Genomic DNA, 22,292 nt, shown 5'->3' with positions numbered 1-22,292 from the left:
ATCTCTCCTATCGCCAGTGGCAAAGACGCTTGAAGCTATTTTGCTCCCTTATTTCCAAGCAAATTTGTCGCTAGCCCCTGCTCAGCATGGCTTCAGAAAACTCCATAGCACTACCACCGCGCTAAATGCCATTAGCACCCAGATAAATTGCGGTTTAAATCAATACCCCCACCATAGAACAGTACTCGTAGCGCTAGACCTATCAAAAGCTTTTGATACGGTCAACCATGGCTCGTTACTGCAGGACCTGGAAGGGTCTACCCTTCCCCCATGTCTTAAAAGGTGGACCGCAACTTATCTGGGTGGTCGGCAGGCATCGGTGCAATTTAGAAACGAAACATCAAAACCAAGGATAATTAAACAAGGGGTGCCACAGGGTGGTGTCCTATCCCCGCTTTTGTTTAATTTTTACATATCTAAGCTTCCTGCACCACCGGAAGGAGTCACAATCGTTTCCTACGCCGATGACTGCACTATAATGGCCACAGGCCCAGGCCCACAGGTCGATGTGCTATGCAATAAAATAAACGGCTACCTTCCTGATCTCTCCAGTTTTTTCGCCTCGTGAAACCTAGCATTATCACCGACTAAATCTTCCGCGACCTTATTTACAACATGGACGCCCCAAATGTCACCATTTTGAACATCCACGTCGATGGCACTACGCTACCGACTGTCCTACACCCCAAAATCTTGGGTGTGACGTTTGATCAGGATCTACATTTTGGTGAGCACGCAGCCGCAATTGTTCCGAGAATTCAGAGCCGTAACAAAATCCTCAAATCCCTCGCTGGCAGTACTTGGGGAAAAGATTAAGAAACGCTCATGACTACATACAAAGCAATTAGCCAGCCGATTACGTGCTACGCGTCACCCATATGGTCGACAAGCCTAAAAATCACCCACTGGAAGAAACTACAGGCCTGCCAAAATACTGCTCTCAGAATCGCCACGGGCTGTCTTCTCATGTCCCCAAAACACCATCTGCATAATGAGGCGAGAATACTCCCCATCAGGGAGAGAAATGAGATGCTGACCAAACAGTTCCTGTTGAATACCCAGAAACCTGGGCATCCCAACAGACATCTGATTGATGAACCAGCACCGCCTAGGGGCTTAAGGAGTCATCTCCGTAAGCATTTTGAGGAAATACTGCATCTGAGAACCCAGCCCAATGAAGTGAAAAAACACAAGCAGGTTCTTGGTGAACTCCATAAACAGGCGTCGGACCTTTATGCCGGGAATTGACCGGTGAATCCAGTACTTGACGAAAATTATCCAAAACCTGCGGAAGAGGAACGCATACTCCCCAGGGAAACGCGTGTCACTCTTGCTCAACTTCGTTCTGGATACTGTAACAGGTTAAACTCTTACCTATCCAGAATCAACCCCGACATACAAAATGTATGCCCCGCTTGCAATGTGTCCCCACATGACACCAACCATCTCTTCAATTGTAATGTGGAACCAACGCCTCTAACACCCCTTTCCTTATGGTCCACCCCTGTTGAAACGGCAAGTTTCCTTGGACTCCCGTTAGAGGATATTGATGACAATTTGTGATCGGTCGCGGCTATTAGGTGGGGAGAGCATTGCTACAATAACAACAACAACAGCAGATGACGCACATATTGGACGTTCACATCGATGGTGTTACGCTACCACCTGTCACGTCACCCAAAGATCTTAGGGGTACAATTCGCTAACACTCTCAACCTCAAGGCGCTTGCCTCCGAAATTGTATCTAAAGTACAAAAGCCACAACAAAATCCTCAAGTCGCTTGCCGGCAAGACTTTGGTAAAATATAAAGAAATGCAGCTAACAACTTCTAAACGATTGCCCGGCCACTCATGTGCTACGCGTCGCCAGGTCTAAAAAATACACACTGAAAAAGGATCAAGGGCTGCCGAATTCTGCACTCACAACTGCCACGTGATGTCTTATGACCCCTGAATATCATCTACATAGTCACAAACCTGGACACCATAGCAAGCAACAGCATGCTCTAGCCCTGCCTCCCAGAGGCATATAAACCCTCTTCGTGTGTGATTCGGCACCTACCAACGTAGTTATTTGATTCATAAAGCACAATGAGGCTCTATGCCTAATCCATAATGAGTCGGTGAATACCTTCGCTAGGCCGCGCCCTTTGCACTCGAGTTATCCATACACATTATCGACTCCTTGCAGTATAGGAAATCAAACTACCCAGGAGGACACGTGCCACTCCAGCCCAACTTCCCTCTGGATACTGCAACAGGTTAAACTACTACTTGTCCGATCTCCACTCCGACATACGTAATGTACGTATGTCCTGCATGTGATGTCTCCACATGGCCCCAATCTTCTTTGCAATTGTAATGATATACCTACGCCTCTAAAAGCAAATTCCCTGTGGTCCAACCTTGCTGAAACTACTAGCTACTAGTTTCCTTGGACTGCCTTTAAGGGACTTTAATTACAATTTGTGAGTGGTCGCCGTTTGAACGGGGCGAAGCACTGTACGCAACAACACCAACACGTACAAATTCTTAGTTAATATTTTACTCATTTAGCTTTCTTTTATATTTTATTATTTTTTCCTTTCCCTTTATTACATTTAAAGCAGATACATATTATTTCATACGCAAAATTCATGCCACTTCAAGTTATGTAAGCCTTCCAATCCCTACCACCGAGTGGCTGGCCACGTTTATGTATGATTTGTGCTTTGGCTTGTATGTAAATTATCTACGGACTTCTTCTTGGGTTTAAGCACGTTGTAAGCAATGACCAGTCCCAATACAGCGTATGTCGCTTTAGCCACCTAAATTTGATTTCGATGAAAATTAACCAAGTTTATATAATTGGGCACTTTGCTTTAAGGAATTTCAAAACTTACATTAGCGCGACCGGTGTTCGTTACACTATTGAAATATTTTTCAAGTCCTTTCAATTTTGCTGCCTCAGCTTCTTCGCTTCCCATTTTGCTATGGTGATAATAATACTTTTAAGGATATATAAAATAAGTTGATTCCTACCAAAAATTTTACTTTTATATTCGTTTGGCCTGTTTGCCTATTTCTTGAATGGAAAATAGTTGCTGTCAGCTGTCAAAAGTTCGTGGTTAGGTTATGTAATTGCGAATTCGAACTTAGGGGCAAATTGTCAAAATTATTATAAACTGCATTGCCGCTTTTTAGACAGGTCGATCATATAGTTTTAGTCTGCCTCCAAACCTTAAGCCTTAAGATTTTATGCGGACTTTTTAATACGAATATTTTTACGCATTTTTTTACAAATTTGTTGAGTTCGTCTTCGGTTTTGTAAAATTTTTCTAAGTTCGTCCTTCGGCAGTGGTTTGCCAAATACTCCTGAGTGCATTTCTGCCATGAATAGCTTCCCAGTAAAAATTCATCTGCCGTTCGGAGTTGCCAATTTGTCGGGAAAATTGAATAGCAGCTCCATTGAAATTGGAAGCGGAGTTCGGCTTAAACCTCCTCCTCCTTTATTATATCAAACGCATCTATCATAATGAAATTTCCACTATTTAAGAGGAGGAAAAACAACTTTCACAGGGAGATGCGTGCTTCGCTGACTGAATATTGTTCAGTCTATTGTAACAGGCTAAAATTATATATATGCTGTACCTTCCACCTCTTGACCTGGTGGCGAAGAAAATGGCGGTCATCGCCGCTCTACGCATAAGGAAAACAGGTCTCTGGTCAAATGGATCTAGTGGACACGCAACAATCCTGGGCAAGAACGCCCCAGTCCCAATACCGGTGCGCACTGACTACTGCGCGCCAAAGAACGTCTTCGTTAAAAAACTATAGTATATATATACCATCGCGACAAAGCTGGAATACCAGACAACATATGGTACTGGGTGCCATCAACATATTCACGGATGGTTATAAGCTTGACGGGAAGGTGGGAGCAGGCTTCTTTTCACCGGATGTGGGTCTAGAGGTCTCTTTTGGCCTACCAGATCACTGTGGTGCTTTCCAAGCGGAAATGTTGGCAACACACAGGGCTGTGAATCATCTCGGGTCTATGCTAAGGATGGTAAACGGGTGTTTATTTTCTCAGACAGCCAGGCCGCATTAAAGCCCTGGACTCATTCGTCGACAACGCAAAGTTGGTCACTGAATGCCGCAGATCTCTTAACGAGATGGCTCAGCACTTCAGTATCAGCCTTATATGGGTACCTGGGCACAGGGATATTGAAGGCAACTGCAGAGCAGGCGAGCTGGCCAGAAGAGGCACCACCGACCATATCCAGCAAAGGACCATCACATCGATAACACTCCCTAAAGCCTTCGGGGAGCAACCTTATCGCTACAACAACAACAACAACAACCATATCCTTCCGGAAAATGATTCCGTAGGTATGTCTATGGCCACTTTCAGGCTTCGTGTGAACACAAGCACTATAAGAATTGCAAATGGACTATGGTCAGCCATATCATCGTGTGAGACATCCAGGGTAACCTGGCCCTCATATGACAAGGGGCGCACAGAAACGCTTCTGATTTTAAACAAATCAGTTATATAGTCCCTGATAAGGGTTCTAACAGGGCATTGTTTAATAGGCACGCATGGTGCTAGACTCGGGCAACGACCTTCGACTATTGTCCCAGCTGTAGATGCACAGAAGAGGAGGAGAGTGTCCCAGCACCTTCCCTGTCATTGTCCAGCGCTTAGTAGGCGTAGGTTGGCCATCCTTGGTAAACCTTTTCTACATGACCTTGCTGAGGTCTCTAGCTATGAAGTCAAGGCTCTAGCAAAATATATAAATTCCGCGAGGTGGTTTGACCCGCTTTAGGCAGGGTAGGGGTTCTCTTTGAGACCGTATAGGGTATTACAATGGGCCCATTGGTGGCCTAAGTGGTGAGTTGTTACCATAGAGTCCAGCTCAGCCCTTGCAACCTAACCTAACCTTCATCTAGCCATAGGCTCCCATTCTACATATCCCTCCATATCCTTTTCGCAAAAATTTAGAAAATCTGAAGTCATCACTGTTTTCAAGAGCCCAGCTTTATCAAAGAATATCAGATCTCCGTTACTACGACAACAACCAGATCTCAGCACCTTTTTGTACTCTTCAGATTGCAGATTTGTTTGACCTCCCAATCTTTTGGGTCGACTGACCATGTTTAACCGTTCTTTAAAGATGTTTGTCGTTAACATTGATTTTTAACGCCAAGAAAACTAAAGGACCATCAACTCGGTAACACTCCCCAAGGCCTTCGGGGAGTGTCCTTATCGCTACAACAACAACAGAGAACTGGACAGGTTGTTGTTGGAACTGTTAATACACTCCAAGAGGGTTAAGACGAGTGTTACAGATATAGGCAGTCATTTTCCAGAAATAAATCTTGTACGTGCCGTTACTGTAACCTAGCTACTGTACTAGCTCGACTGCCAAAGAAACGAGTTTCTTGACTACTCCCATCTTCGGGCCTGTAGATTTTAGTCACCATAGGTACGCCTGAGCGCGGATATATACTAAACCTCTCAACCAGCGGAACCCAATAGAAAATACCTTCAATAGAAACGGTCCCTTGGCAGCCATCGTTTCGAAGTCAACACTTGCGTACTAGACTTCAAGCGTCAACTAAACAATCGTAGAGGGATCAGCATGAAGTAGGGTTGTACTACGATTAGTAGACTTCGCGTGGCAAACGTTAGCCCGATGTACGAAGGCTGAATGTCGAATAGAAGCGGCGCTACGGTCATTATGCATATTGCAGTTTTGTAATGTCGGCAAAAATCGAACAAGCATCAACCTATTATATTTTATTTGCTCCTTTCGTTACGCAGAAGGCTTTACATATGTATCAATTGGGCGCTCTGGTTGTTCTTGTGCTTCCATGATGCCACTTCTCTAGATTCAATGTCAGGTGCAGTTCCTTCTCCTTCTGTTCCTTGAACGTTTTCGTAGTGTTCGAATAGGATATGGTTGTGGATATTTAGGAAGATGATTGGTTTTATCATCATCATCATTAAATGGCGATTAACCGCCTAGGTGATTTTGGGCGTTGCGTAAGAAGTCGCGCTAGCTATCCCTGCTTCGAGATATCTGACGCCAATTGTGAGAGTACCAAGGTTGATCTTCTTCCAACTGCCTCTGCCAACTCAGTGAAGATCTACCACTTCTTCTGCTTCTAAATACGGATGTCTATAGAAATACTTTCTTGGTCGAAGAGGCCTCGTCTGTTCTCATAACATGACCTAGCTTGCGAAGCCTTTGGGCTTTTATTCGCTGCACTATCATTATATCTGAAAAAAGTTAATATAGCTTATCAGTACACCTTCTCCGATACTCCCCGTCGGCATCACTTGTCCTATCAATATCTTCCGGGAGACTTTTCTCACAAACATTCCAAGGGTCATCTCATCTTCTTTTGATGCCGTATATATTTCCGACCCATACATCTGTACAGGTATGATGAGCGGCTTGTGAGCTTTATTTCTGTTCGTCGAGGGTGGACTTAACTTTTCAATTGGCTACTCAGTCTAAAGTAGCACTTGTAAGCAAGAGTTTTTCTCCAACGGCCATCCCATCTTCTCCCAACACCGTCCATGACTCCCATCTATACATCTGTACAGGTAAGATTATCGACTTGTAGAGCTTTATTCAAAGTAGCACTTGTTGGCATTCTCCGTTTGACAATAGACGAAGTGCTTTAAAATTTCGAATTTATATCTGTGACGATTACCGTACCATAGTGTACCTATACCAAGTGTGTTCACTAAGCGATAAACGTCAAAACTACAAACAGCCTCGCTCACCTGATGGAAATCTCAGGTCTAGAGTCGCATTTTTGGTCTCAACGACAACATTTTTGACTACCAATCGTATCGACTTTTTCAATTTTTCAATCATTCGGCGCACTCGGTAATGGTATCCATTTTGAATTCGCTGTCATTCCGAATCCAGCGAGTGCCTGTCAGAATGCTTGACAGATAAGTCAACACACTTGTACTTGTACACTATGTACCGTACATTGTAGAGTCTACACATTTTCCGTACTTAGAACATGAGTTACCAATGACACAATGAGCACCGTAGCAAGAAGGCTTTGGGGCTCTTGGCTAGATTAACATAGCTGAAAAATTTCGATTAAAGGCCCAAACACATACGCTTTTTGACGCAGCACTGGGCGCTGACAGACGATTAAATTGCAAATAGGCTATTTGTCGCCCCAGACAGAAGTGAAGTGTGTCATGTATAGTTTGGCAGCTTAAATTGAGGTTACGATAACAAATAAGAAAAAATAACCAACTACTTGAATCTAAGCAAACATTTTCTCTTAATTACTGCAAATAAGGTGTCCTGAATGCTATATATTCCAAAGTTATAACAGTTTTTGTCTGTTTAAAAATTTAACTGTCAAATAAGCTGATAGCGGAAATGGCTGTCACGAATGGCCAGAGAATGGTAGATAGGTTTGTTTGTTTGTTCGCGGTAAATAAATTGAATTGCCACGAATTTACCATTTGTGTTTCAGGCTACATATTATTATTCATTAAAATCTAGTTAATGGAGAAAAAATGAACAGCAAATTATGCAAACATTTCAAAATATGTAAATAATGCAATATACATACCAGTAATTTGCAAACATTTTTAATAAAACTGTTGAGCAAATGATTTAATTAATTGAACAGCGATTAACCATGTAATTGAGGCTGTCTGCTATTGTGAATGTTTTCAAACATTTACCACTTGTAGGAATTCATAAAGACAAATTAAAAATTGACGTAAAATGAAAAGGCAGAGTATTTTTTATTGGCATATATAGTTTCGTTTTTATTCCACATATTGTTTATTCATTTCTCTAAGTATACTATATGTATATACATATATAGTTAATTTTTTTATTGTGTATACATAATTCTTATTTATTTTAAAGATTCATTGTTCATTTGATTTCGTGCGTTTTGTTTTTTAAATTTTCTTTTATTAATTACTAGTGTTTAAAGCTACAAAATTATGGAATATTATGTGCAGTATATACATATACATATGTTGTATATATGAAGGTGTTCTTATGTGCGCTTTTTTACTAAACATAATGTATATTTATTTACAAAACTTTGAGGCATATTATGAAATTAAATCCAAAATACAAAATGTTTGATTTAACTTCATACCAAAACATTTTCCATGGTTATATTTTAACTCAAACGACAATATTTTTTTAATTATCTCACATTCACGTTTTTTAATTTAATTTAAATTTATTTTATTTTATTAAATTTAATTATATTTTATTTTTTTTAATAATTATTGTTTATTTATTTTATTTTATTTTGATTTAATTTAATTCTATTTTATTTTATTTGAATTAATTTGATTTTATTTTATTCATTGCATTTATTTCACTTCATTTTTATTTTATTAAATTATTTCATTTAGTTTTATTTTATCTTGTTCAATTAAATTTAATTTTCATTTATTTTATCTTACTTTATTTTATTTTTTTAAATTTAATTTTAGTTTACTTTAATGAATTTTATTTAATTTTCTTTTCTTTTGTGTTTATTATTTAATTTAAATTATTTTATTTAATTTTATTTTATTTTACTTGATTCAATTAAAATAATTTTATTCGCTTAATTTTTTTTATAATTTTTTATATTTTATTTTATTGAATTATTATATTTAATTTGATTTCAATGAATTTAATTTAATTCAATTCAATTGTTTTATTTATATTATCTTACTTTGTTCTGTTTAAGTTTATTTTATTTTTTAGATTTTGTTTTATTTTTTGAAATTTAATTTAATTTTATTTATTTAACTTAATTTAGTTAAAGATAATTTAATTTTGTTTTATTTTATTAAATTTTTTCAAATTTTATTTAATTATATTTTTGTTTTATCTTATTATATTTTACTTTATTTTATTTCACTTAATTTGTTTACAATTTATTATCTGTTATTTTATTTTATTAAACTATTTAATTTAATTTTCATTTATTTTAACTTACATTATTTTATTTTTTTAAATTAAATCTTATTTTATTTTTAAAATTTAATTTTAGTTTATTTAATTTTAGTTTATTTAATTTTATTTTATTTAATAATTTGGGAAAAATTTAAACAACGCGACATCAGGACGGACAAAGCGACAGTTGTTTCGATTATACCTTGTAAATCTATTCAAAGCCTTTTCTCCCGGAAGTGGGATTTGAACCCGCACTCGTACGATGGTTGAAGTGTTACAAACGCATTCGTCCACGTCATGCCTTAGTTATTGTAAAGTTATCCCAATTGCCTTCTTTTGATTATACCTTGTAAATCTCTTCAAAGCCTTTTCTCTTCGTTATTTTATTTCCTTCAATTAATTTTTTATTTTTTTTTTTTAATTCGTTTATTTTATTTTGTGTGATGTTTTATTTTATTTCACTTAATTTTTTTTATAATATTTTATCTTTTATTTTATTAAATTATTTTTATATGAAGAAGAATTTCCGAGCTCTAATTATTTTTAGTTTAATTTTATTTAATTTAATTTTCATTTATTTTATCTTACTTTATTGTATTTATTTTTAATTTAATTTTAGTTTATTTAATTAAATAAATTTTTTTTTGTGTTATAATATTTTGTCTTAGCTTATTTGATTTAATTTTATTTATTTAACCTAATTTAGTTAAATATAGTTTAATTTCGTTTTATTTTGTTTAATTTTGTATTTATTATTATTTTTTTAAATTAAATTTGACTTTATTTTATTTCACTTAATCTTTTATAACGTTTGATCTTTTACTTTATTTTATTAAATTATTTAATTTAGTTTTATTTAATATAATTCAATTAAATTTTCATTTATTTTATCTTTATTTGATTTTTAAATTAAATTTTGGTTTATTTAATTTTATTTTATTCTCTTTTGAGTTATAATATTTTGTCTTAATTTATTTAATTTAATTTTATTTTATAATTTGGGAAAAATTTAAACAACGTGACATCAGGACGGACAAGGCGACAGCTGTTTCGATTATACCTTGTAAATCTCTTCAAAGCCTTTTCTCCCGGGAGTGGGAGTCGAACTCGCACTCCTACGATAGTTGAAATGGTTATAAACGCATTCAGCTACGTCATGCCTTAGTTGTTGTAAAGTTTTTCCCAATTGCCTTCTTTTTGCATATTTTAATCTTTTACACATTGCATACTTCGTATACAATTATGTGTTAAAGCTATGCTTGGTACGGCGGTTTTCAAAGAAACTTTGGTTTTGTTGCTGTTTTTGTTCTATTTATAGAACTACAACGAATTAACCAATTTTGTCTGTTTGTATGATTTTAATAATCGGGGATTGCCCATATTGATTTTTTAAATTATTATAAAATTAAAAAAATGCTTCAAATAAATGTTTTCATACATTTAAAAAAGCAATATGGGCAATCCCCGATTATTAATTTTATTTATTTAACTTAATTTAGTTAAATATAATTTCATTTCATTAAACTTTGTTTTATTTTGTTTTATCTTTAATTATAGACTGAAATATTTGAATAATTTTATTTTATTTCTCATTTTTTTATATTATTAAATTATTTAATTTAATTCAATTCCATTTTCCTTTATTTTATTTAACTTTATTTTATTTTTTTAATTAGGTTTTTTATATTTAATTTTGGTTTATTTTTTAAATTTAATTTTAGTTTACTTTATTTTGTTTTATTTTACTTTATTTTGTTTTATAATATTTTGTCTTAATTTATTTATTTAGCTTAGTTAAATATAATTTAATGTTGTTTTATTTTATTAATTTTTTTTAATTTTATTGTATTTTTTATTTTGTTTTATCTTATTTAATTTTGTTTCATTATATTTGATTCATTTTATTTGATTTGATCTTTTATTTTAATTAAATTTAATTCAAATAAATTTAGTTTCATTTAAGCTAATTTATTTAAATGTTTATATGTTTAAATGTTTTATAATTCGTTTAACCTTATTTTATTTAAATTAATTTAATTTGGTTTAATTTAACTTAATTTCGTTTTATTTTATTTTTTTACTAAGTTTAATTAAATTTTATTTTATTTTATACCTTATTTAATTAAATGTCTTTAAATTTTATTCTCTTAACTTTTTTATTTATTTCGAAGTATTTTCTTTATAGTTTTATTTTTTTGAAAGTTTTTGTTGTTAACACCGATAGCAAAGAACACTTCTGTACTTACGGTTATATAATACATTTTTGCAAATTTGTTCCCAAATATTCACAACTTTAAAAACACTGGGTATTAAAAAATATAAATAATAAGTTACTAAATTAAATCACAATAAACTTTTCTTAAAACAATACATAACTTACATACAGCTTGTTTTTATACTATACATTTGTTTTTTAATTTAAATTTTATTTTTATTTTTTTAATAAATTGTGTATAATTTCACAGACATACATACATAGGGTGCGCAAAAAAAAAAGTGTGCAGGTTATTGAATTAAGCAAAAAAAATATTTTATGAATAATAATTTTAAAAAAATTATCGGTTTTTGTATTTAATAAATCTTAATTTACTTGTGCTTTAACTGCATTTATTTTATAAAAATTTGCATAATATTTGCATCGACTGTAAATTCAATTTTATGGCAAGAAAAAATGTCGCAATAGTAATAAACAGCGCCGAACGACTAATAAATCACGGTTGGATTACTTTAAGAAGAAAAAGAAATTGGTTCGAAATTCAAATGGGCAAATCATGGCAATTTATTTAAATTTATTTAGCGTGAGCGAACAAAGAAATCGTTCTTCAATTCTCTGGCCATTCGCAACTGCCATGCTTAGGACAACTTATTTGACAGATAGTTGTGGTCATTGTGAATTCATACAAGTGACAAATCTTTCTATTCCTCCATTGCCATACCTACCTGTCAAATAATTGCTGACAGCGAGAACGGCTGTCGCGAGTGGCCAGAGAATGGAAGAAAGGTTTGTTTTTTGTTCGCGGTTAATAAATTAAAGTGCCATGAATTGCCCATTCATGTTTCAAACGAACTTTTCCTTTAAATGAGTCTACAGAAACTGAGACTAAAAATTAATATTGATTTTTAAAATCTAGTTAATAGGGAAAATATGAGCATCCAGTTAAGCAAACATTTTAAAATATGTAAGTAGCGCAATGTACCAGTCGTCTAGAAAAATGTTTGAAAAACACTATTGAGCAAAAGATTTATGAATTCACAATGGTTGTGGTAATGGAAGAATAAAACGCTTCTGCACTTGTAGGAATTCACAATAGTTCCAGACATATTATAGCCTATTTACATTGTGCGCTAATGCTTTAATTCAATAATTTCGAAAGAACGTAATTTACCAATAAGTCACTTTTTAAATGCTGCAGGTAATTTAAATCATTTGGCTGCAATGTAAGTGGGCCAAGAAAAGCCGTCTATTTTGTAAATAATTTTTTTTTGTCAATTTAAGCTTCGATATCAATGGAATTTGTAGTCAATGGTTTCTGTAAAACCGCTGTTAAATTTTCAGTTTCATGTTAATATTCGTATTTTGTATTGATCTTGTCGTTGCAATTAGTTTTATTTTTACCAAAACTTTTTTTTGTTAAATATGATACAAGTTTTAATTAAATTTGAATTGTGTTGTGTAATCATGAAGTTTCGTTAGGTGCGTAAAGTTCAAAACAAAAGTTTTTGCACAGTGGGCCTATGCCAAATGATAGCAAGAGTGTTTTGAAATGGAAATTCTTAGCATTTATGAGGAGTATATAGTTTCACAATCTTTCCATTGCTACAAAAGCAAAGAACCTTTGAATGAGAATTGTTGACAGACATGAAGTGAGTTCCCCGATAATTATGTATTAGCTCTATGGGCTCATTGAACATCTGACGTTCGTATTCACCACGATAAAGGCCCGAACACATAAGAATAACCTATTTGACGATTCCCATACAAACACATGCAGTCAACTGCAGCATCGTGTGCTGACAGATGAGTTGACTGCATGTGTTTGTATGGGGATCGTTGAACAGATTATTCTTTTGTTAAAAATTTAACTTTACCGGTTTTGGCACAGAGCCTTATCCCATTTGGACAGGGCCATATGTAGCAAAAAAAAAAACATCAAAACAATACCTTGCTACTGTTTGGCACATGTCTTCAACTTCATAATCGTTGCACTTTGGGTATTGTAGTTGAAACGACATCGATAGCTCTTTGCTCTGTAGTTCCGATAATGAGCTTTAATAGAAATCGATATACCAGTGAATTAAAACTTTGACGATGAGGAAAACCTATGAGTTGGAACGAATTTATGAAAGTTAGGGTTGACCAAGGAAACTGAAGATCACAGCTCAACGTTAAAATTCTCATTTCATGTAGTCCCTTGAGTTAGTTTTTCAGGAATATAAATCTTATAACTGAAATGTAAGGTTCGGGCTTCGGATTCATTGTCCCGTCATAAATACAAATGAGGGGATACGCCATTTAATTACATTGGTTCAATTTTCGATGGGCCTCATAAACTGCAGCAACTGTACGGAGAAGCACGCTACCCTAATTTTTTTTTACATAGGACCAAATGACTACTGGCAATGCAATTCCGGAAAAGCGTTATGCTGTAATATTGGAGCAGTTATCGATTATACGGCTTACTTCAAATATCGATTAATTTCTTACTTTACTATATAAGTTCTATTCACTGGTTTTGTGCGATCCCTAATTTAAGCATATCCCCTCTTAAAATAGCACATCAATACATAAATTTCATCTACTCTCCAGCGCCATAGATGAACTGCTCTCTTGCTTGACGCGCTTCGCAGCACTTTCGGCACTCAATAGAATTTTCATATCTTTATCATCGTCAATATCATCACATATATCAATCTCCTCTCTATCACATTCATCATCATCATCATCGCACATTGGCTCTTCATCGGCCTCCGCTTCACGCTCACGTTGCTCGTGCGCCTCCTGTCGCCTGCGCTGCATTTCGGCTTCCGCTGCCAATATTTGTTGCTGATGTTGGTGCGCTTGTTGGCGTCGTTGCGCTTCAGCATGCTGTTCGGCTAATTGTTGTTGATGCAATTGCTGTAGATGTTGCACATGTTGTAAGTGTTGTTGTTGATTGTATGGATGATGCTGCATAACATGTGCATGCGCTTGTGCATGTGCTTGTTCCGCCAAACCGCTCATTGCACCATTTGCAAGATCTATACCACCACCCATTACTCCGCTCCCCCCGTCATGTCTTTTATGTTTTGATGGTGCATCGAAGAGCAGGCGTGATATAGAGAATGAAGAGATCGGTGAGTTGTGGGTGCTACCCGCCGAGTAGGAGGTGTTCGTGTCGTCTGAGGTGGGCGTTTCGCGGTCGCTTTCATCCGATTTAAGAATGTCGGCGGCTTCGAGTGACTTTTTATGCATACCAAGTAGCCAAGGTGCTACTGATTCATCATCCTTCGCTGATTTGAGTATTGTTTCGGGTAGCGGCAGTGAGTGACGCACCATTGCACCGTAGAGACCATATTCGGCCATTTTGGTGCTATGACCCCAGCATTTTTCTGTTTTTCGCCATTTAGCTCGCCGATTCTGGAACCAAACCTGAAAATAAAGAAAGTAAAATTGTGTTATTGGGATAGGATAATTTTCTTTAATGAAGGAACGACTAGAGCAACAACGAAATCAGGAAATATTGTGCGGAAGATATGCTATACGCCTACATTCTCAATCCACCATAATAACTTTATTTACAAGGGACACTCTTAAAGGAGGGTAGGTTCAAGAAATCTGTATCATTTCTTTATTTAAATCGCTTGGATTTGGGTGACATTTTAGTTGGTATGCATCATCTTTCATGGACTTAGGTCGAATTTTTTTAGTAGGATAAATATTAAGAATTTCTTACTCAGAAAAAGTACTTACAGTACCGCCCTCATACTGAGATGGTACTAAAATAAGACGAAGTATTCACCGAATTGCCCGAGAAGTATCCCACAAATTCCAAAGAATAAACGACATGCTGAGCCTATGTAGAGGACATGAATCTTTCCGTCATCGCACCCCTTTTAACTCATGTCAACAGTTCAGAATAAAAGTGTTCTGTACGAGGCGGCGTTATCTTCGCAGAAGAATACATATCTACCTAAATACGTCCCGGTCTCTCCATATACCAAAGGTGCCAAGATCGCATTAACTGTACCGCAATGATACAGAAAACCTAAGTTAGCGTCAGAACTTTCTCAAGAAGCAGTCCTCTCAACCTCTGATGTTACGAAATCAAGCATTCCTTCCTGATAATTTAGAAAAGCATTACATAAGTATGCACTCGAGAGAACATTAAAAGAATTTTTCAACCGTACACATCGAATTTCATTTCTATTTATATAAAAAATGTTATGCACATTTCAAAAAAGTTATACACTTCAAGAAGTAGAGAAAGAAATCAATTAAGCATGCAATTACACTTGTAGTTATAATTTGATTTCATGGTCGCATTTCTTACCCTGAGCTGCAAATTTTTTGTTAAAAAGTGACTCAAAGTGAGTATAAAATTATATGATTGGCGTCTCGCTTATGAAACGGGAAATCATATTACTCATATCAACACAGTTTTGTACCTTCTTATGCAATCTACATTTGCAGTTGTAATTATGTAATTAGTAATGAGTACGACCGCTTGCAGCCACTCAGACGCTCAACCACTAACAAATTTTATTTCGACGATGAGTGAAGAGTGCGCCCATTGAAATGAATGCGCAAAGGTACTCGTAGATATGAATCACTGTGCATGTGTGTGTGTGGAAAACAGTTATTTTGGGGGTAACTTTGGCGCACAAAATGGTAACACAGCAAAAGGAAATTGAAATAAAATTATTTCCCTTTATATACTACATATAACAATATTGCCCATACTCAACATCTTCGTCCGTAATATGGATTTTACCAAAGAGTCGATGAAGCTACTGAAATGTGGCGTAATCTTTGTAACGCATGCACGGATAACGCAGGGATGGCTTCGGTTGCTAAGGAGCCTCAGTTGGGGGTGTCATGAAACCAGCGTGAAATTAATAAGACGAAATTTATTGTTGGAAAATTTTGTTTGCCGATTGGAAAGTAAATTTCAGAAGTGGAATATATAAAAGTACTGTGTGCAATTGAGACAGCACGCTGAGAAAAATGGAGCTTTTGTAAAGTCCGAGAATTCTACGACGCAATGTTTTCAAAAGCGGAATATGTGAAGAAATTGTGAATTAATGGGATCCCTTTATATAAAAGTTTGCGTCGTACTCCTCTTGATTTTCCCTACAAATTGGCCGCACGGGACCTACATGTTGTATGCCGACTCCGAACGGCATCTGCAAGGCAGATGAGTTTTCTAGCTTTTCATGGCAGAAATGCACACGGAGCGCTTGCCAAACACTTCCGAGGGACAACAATTTTCTTCTAATTGAAAATCCTTTTTTCTGAAATTTTGATGTTGCTTTTCCCGGGGTGTGAACCGAGGGCATACGGTGTGGTAGGCGGAGCACGCTACCATCACACCACGGTGGCCGCTGATATATAAATATAACAAAATTGCCCATACTCAACATCTTTACCTCCGCCAGTAGTATGAATTTTACCAAAGAGTCGATGAAGCTACTGAAATGTGGTGTAATATTTGTAACGCGTTTCGCACGGACAACGCAGGGATGGCTTGGGTTGCTAAGGAGAATCAGTTGCGGGTGTCATGACACCATTGTGAAATTAATTAGACGAAATTTGTTGTTGAAAAAGTTTGTTTGGCGGTTGGAAAGTAAACTTCAGTAGTGGAATATATAAAGGTACTGTCTGCAATTGGGACAGCACGCTAAGGAAAATAGAGCTTTTGAAAAGTCCGAGAATTCTGCGACGCATTGTTTTCAAAAGCAGAATATGTGAAGAAATTGTGAATTAATGGGATATCGCATATCTGGATCTGCATGTATAAGCATTTGCATTTAAAGCACAGAGCCGTAAAAAAATCTGCAAGGCACTATCAGCTTTTGGTGTAATCAAAAAGAAACATTGCAAACAACTTATAAAGCTATTGACCAGCCGCTCATAAGCTACACACTAGATGAGACTGTAGGTCTGCCAGAGCACTGCCACGAAATGACTCCTTATCATATTTGAATATAGCTTACACAGCAGGGGGAAGGTATTCAACATAAATAAACGCTCCTGACAAGCTGAAAAGAAAACTGGTTCATGTTGTACGGTCTCCCGGGCAAAGAAGTGGACATCTCTATGATATTCGGCGTGATAGAACACCGCTATTTAATCTGGAAAAGGAGGCCATTGACCTCATCCACATATGGTCGCGAAATTTTTTAGAAACCGAACCGTTATTAAAACTGCATTTTCATACATCGCAGTAGAGGATGCACTCTTGCCAAGGAGTTATGCGCACTCTGGACCAACTTCGATCTGGATAACAGAGTAAACTCTGATTTATCTACACTCAACCATAGCTCAATATATGTCCTGCGTGTGAAGTATCCGCATAAGGCAACAAAAATCTTGTATATTGTAATATTGAACCAGCGCCTCTCACACCAATGCCCTTATGGGTTAACAGTCTGTCTCCGTGTACTTCCGTTATAGGATTGAATAGAGCTAAGCACTGTAAAAACAACAACAATTAGCTGCTCATTAAAAACAATGCTGAAATCTAATAGTAGAACGGCCAACACTGTCATTGCTCTCCATAATGAGATGCATGTGCGAAAATGTGTGCGAGTGTATCAAATTAGATACTACAAATAAAATCAAAACAAAATATTTCAGTGCATTATCTATCAAAACAAACAAAAGAAGTGACCCTATTTTCATAGCAATCGAAGTGTTAGTCCGTCGGTCAGCCGAAAGTTTTCGCACATCACCACTCGCTATTTCCAATGCGGTCAACTAAAGCCACAAACACCAGCACTCACAAAAAAAAAAAAACAAAGAAATAATAGCCACAACACCGGAATTCACCCCACTCAGATCAAAATTGCTGTTCCTCTACCTTAACCACCAGCATCACCGCCAACGCACTTTGTGCATTCTTTGCACATCAGCAAAATGTGAATTGAAATTTGATATTCAATTAAAAGAAATCAACAAAATATGAGTAAATTTTTAAAATACCACATTTCGCTGCATAACAAATGTACGTCAATGTGGAAGTGTGTGGATCATTTTGCTTTGGATTTTGTTGGACTTCCAGCCTTTTGTTTGGTATGTATTTTAATTAAATTAAATTTATTTCTCTATTTGTCTGAAAATTTGTGGACCTTTATCTGGTTCATGTTTGTTTGTATGCGTGCTTTTAAAAATGTAAAAATATTTGGTCATTTGAAAAGTAGAATGTGTAAATATTTATATCTAAAAGTTGTGTGATTTTATTTGTGATGTGCATGCAGAGAAGGAAAGGTCAATGAGATTTTAAAGAGGACAATAGCTACTGAATGAGGTGAAAAAGAAATAACTTAAATGGCTGCCGCACACTTTTGAGATTTCGAAACGTAGTGCAGGTTATAGAAATAAACAAATGCCGCTGTTCGAGGGAGCAGGAGACCTTGTCCGAAAGTAGTCAAACAGTTGCTACTAACATAATTAACAGCACGTATACTAGGGTGTAAACTTGCCGGCCGCCTTGCGACAAGCGATCCCCTGGGAGTATGACAGCCAGACCCTGTATATTTTAGTGAGCACGTCTGCTCCTAGTGCTAGGCGTACTGGGGCAGGTCTGTAAAATCGCGGGCCAGCAAGCTTTAGATTGGAGTACGCTCTCACGATTGCACTACTAATCTCATTAGCCACCAAGCGCTTGCAAAAGTTCCGCCCATTGTAAACCATAAAAAGTAGCGCAATTAACAGCTGATCGCTTAAAATTAACACATTGGAAAATTGAAGGAAATTCAAGTTAAATTTTTAAACAGACATAAACTGTGATAATTTTGGAATATATAGCATTTACGACACCTTATTTTCAGTAAATAAGATAAAATGTTTGCTTATATTCAAGTATTTAGTTATTTTTTTACATTTATCGTCAATATTGATACAAAATTTAAGGTATGTTGATGCAATGAAACTCTGCCCTTCCTGCTGTTCTTCATTCCACTCCATTCGACTGCCTTTTTTTACTACCTTCCACTCTATTCGCAACATAACCTCAATTTAAGCTGCCAAACTATATAGTAAACAATGATGATAGACAGGCCCTGTATATTTTGGTGAACACGTCTGCTCCTAGAACTAGGCGTACTGGGGCAGATCTGTAAAATCGCGTAAGCTTTAGATGGTAGTAGGCTCTTACGATTGCACTGTTAATCTTATTAGCCACCGGACGCTTGCAAAAGTTCCGCAGAACTATATCGTGGGTTAAAATCTTGCTAGATTGCCTGTAGTTGCTTCGCATTTTTATAAAGCAATCGCGCGTTGCTCTTCGTGCTTCGACAGATTTATTAATATAGTGAAGAATGTGGTGATCGTCGTTGCAGCGTCTACATCTTTTGCGAATTTTCCCGTACGATGAGAACCTTGCAAAACAATTTGTACAATAGCGGTGAATTAGCACCGCGCGTAGCCGATCTTCGTATTTCTTAGCCCGAAAGATTGGAAAAAGCGGAATCTGATGATGCCGTCCACAAAATTTGCATTTGAAGCTGCACTGTCTCCCTAACTCAATTCGTTTTCCCAAAGCTGAGTAGCGTTTATTTAACTAATTTCATTAATTTCGCCTTTAATACGGCTAATAAAATATTGTACTACATGTAAAGCGGCAATTACCCACCGACGTATGCCGTACATACGGACGTTTGCCGTACGAAACACGTTTGACCGAACCCTCAAGACCGTAGGAATCAATGTGTGCGTCTGTGTACATGTACATAACATATTTGTATGTATTGTTTACAGATAAGCACTGTTGTCATTGACCAGTTTGCATGCATGCTTATGGAAACATCAACTTTTTCCAATTTAGTTTTGATGTTGTAAAAGGCTGGAATTAATATTAAATAGATATAAATAGATTACATATTTATAATCTGCACTTTTACATAATTATTTCGAATTATTTTCACAATTTTTCAAACTTTAATTAGGTGGCATAAAACTGCAAACGGTCAAAAAATAGCGCACAAAAGTTTACCAGGCAACTCTGTCTAGTGAGAGAGCGATCAGCTGACACGATCTTACGGTAAAAATCAAAATTGTTTTGATTTCTACGTTCCGGGCTACGTACGTACGGGCGTTGCACGTCGGTGAGTTTTCGTTTACATTGCATATTCATAAGACACGTTTTTTGTACGTACGTTCGTGGGTAACTGCCGCTTAATATGGGATCCTGCGTTCAACTGTCAAACGTTTATCGATCGCATTTATCGATTTACAAGAAAATGCTCTACCACTGATGGATGGCCATTCACAAATTGGTATTGTTTTGTGGTTATACTGCCGTCGCGAGTTTTTTTGTCGTTAAAGTTAAAATAAAGTTTCGAAAAATATTTCTAGTGCCGTTGTTTATAAATATTTTTTTCAGGTGCGGGGAAATTTATTTCATGTGCGGTAGTCCAATATGTGAGAGCGTGTGTTTTTGTATAAAGGTGAAAAAGGTGTATTGTTGCCTTATTTCAGATAATTTTTGAATTTTAAAGTAAATAATTGCGGTGTTATTTAAGAGTGTAAATAAATTCGCAAATATATTATGAGAATTAGGGTGGGACGATGCCTTTGAAAAAAAGTTTTGCAAATACATATGTGAAAAATAAAGGTTTGACGTAAAAATAACAATAATAAGCACTAATATTTGCGATAATTAAGTGCTGAATAATTTTTAACGTAAATTTCAAAGAATTTGAAGAAAATAAAAATACTTTTCACAAGTGATTTTTTTTGTGTGTGCGGTAATAAAAGTTAGTCTGTCGTATGCCACTATTAGGGCGTGTTTTCAATATAAATTCAAATTTGTGGCTCAACTTTTTGGTAATTTTTGAAATTTTATTTTAATTTTAGCTAATCTATGAAGGGTGGTTCTATACGACAACATTACACTCCAAATACACGTCCAAAAATATCAGGAGGGGTGTCAAAAAATGCTTTTTGGTGCCAAATCGCGAATCCGGGAAAACAATAATTTTGGGGTCCCTCCAAAACTAGGGGCGTGATCTCTTTTTTATACAAAATTTGTTCCGGTGTACAACAACATTACAACAACCACATGAAAAGTTGCAATTTTATTTGCAAGTATCTCTTCACAGTCGCACAATTTTTAATTTCCATTTTCGGATTCGCGATTCTGAGCCCAAAACGCGCTTTTTGACACCCCTCCCGATATTTTTAGATGTGCATTAAGACTGTCATACTGGAATTTAAGTCTTCTTTGTTGAGAAATTCGAATTTGATTGATAGCGCGAATACCAGTGCTCAATTGGATTAATATAAAAACCCGAGATTCGGTTAAAAAATAATAATAACAGTAATCCCAAATCCTACTACTTCATTCATTAGAAGACAAAAGTGGCAGCGAGGAGTATCAGTAGCAGCGGAAATCCGGATATAGCTGGTGAGTGATTAAAGCAGTTTATTTGAATTTTGTGTTTTTTGCGCATAGTCGTGTTGACTTTTGCTTAGCTGTCTGTTGTTCCCTAAAATATGGCCTTCAGATCTAGTTTTCCTGATCGTAGTTTCAATATATTCAGTTAGTCTGTTGGTAATAGTACAAACATAACTAATGCTCGTGTAACTTGACCTTATTTGTTACAAGATCTACGATGCGAATTTGGGTGCAAATATTCCACTCTGCCCATTCACCATTCGCTAGGTGGCAAGTTATCCTCTTTGATGACAGCTAGATCTTTAATTTTCATATTAGTTTGAGGATGCTTCCATTTATTCCGTTTGTGTAGTTTAGCTAGATATTTGGATTTCAATCTTCGACAAAACTTGTGGTGTAGGCTTTAGTTTCTGCCATCGATTAACAAGCAAAGCAAAGATTTCATATCTAATTCTGGTGGGGCTAATAGTTAGATGTCCTTCTACTAAGAAATGACCCTGTGTATGAGGTTATAAATCAGAAGGTTGGTTCGAACCAGGGATGAAAGGTCGCGTATTGAGGCATAACTCTATTCGACATAGGAGCGTGAAAAATTCTTCAGACATATGTTTTTCCTCTAATGCTATCTTCCCAGAGACCACGAATTTGCGGCGCAGATAGCGGTATGAAGTGCCGTTGAAGTAATTGATGTACATGCTTTGATAAAGTTAAGCTCCGTCTAAATTTGTTCCATTGTCGACATCCGCATCTAGCAATG

At 36.1% G+C, this 22,292-nt stretch overlaps 2 protein-coding genes across 3 annotated transcripts in view; both read right to left on the bottom strand.

The window, feature by feature from the left end:
• Window positions 1-2,529: 2,529 nt before the first annotated feature.
• Window positions 2,530-3,104, bottom strand: Neb-cGP. Its single transcript, XM_067778736.1, has 2 exons — window positions 2,883-3,104; window positions 2,530-2,807 (listed from the first exon to the last, which is right to left on the bottom strand). Exons 1-2 carry the CDS (start codon window positions 2,964-2,966, stop codon window positions 2,694-2,696), a joined length of 198 nt encoding a protein of 65 aa, XP_067634837.1. The 5' UTR covers window positions 2,967-3,104; the 3' UTR covers window positions 2,530-2,693.
• Window positions 3,105-12,188: 9,084 nt separating this feature from the next.
• Window positions 12,189-22,292, bottom strand: part of Vsx1 (Visual system homeobox 1) — a 101,303-nt gene continuing 91,199 nt past the window's right edge. For both annotated transcript variants that reach the window (XM_067781127.1, XM_067781126.1), the window contains exon 4: window positions 12,189-14,568. In XM_067781127.1, coding sequence (XP_067637228.1) covers window positions 13,732-14,568 — 837 coding nt within the window. In that variant the 3' untranslated portion in view covers window positions 12,189-13,731. The remainder of the gene's footprint in view (window positions 14,569-22,292) is intronic.

The sequence above is a fragment of the Eurosta solidaginis genome, chromosome 4 (genome assembly GCF_040869045.1).
Source record: "Eurosta solidaginis isolate ZX-2024a chromosome 4, ASM4086904v1, whole genome shotgun sequence".
Lineage (NCBI taxonomy): Eukaryota > Metazoa > Arthropoda > Insecta > Diptera > Tephritidae > Eurosta > Eurosta solidaginis.
Note: the sequence above shows the minus strand (reverse complement) of the source record. Positions and strands in the feature narration are given on the sequence as shown.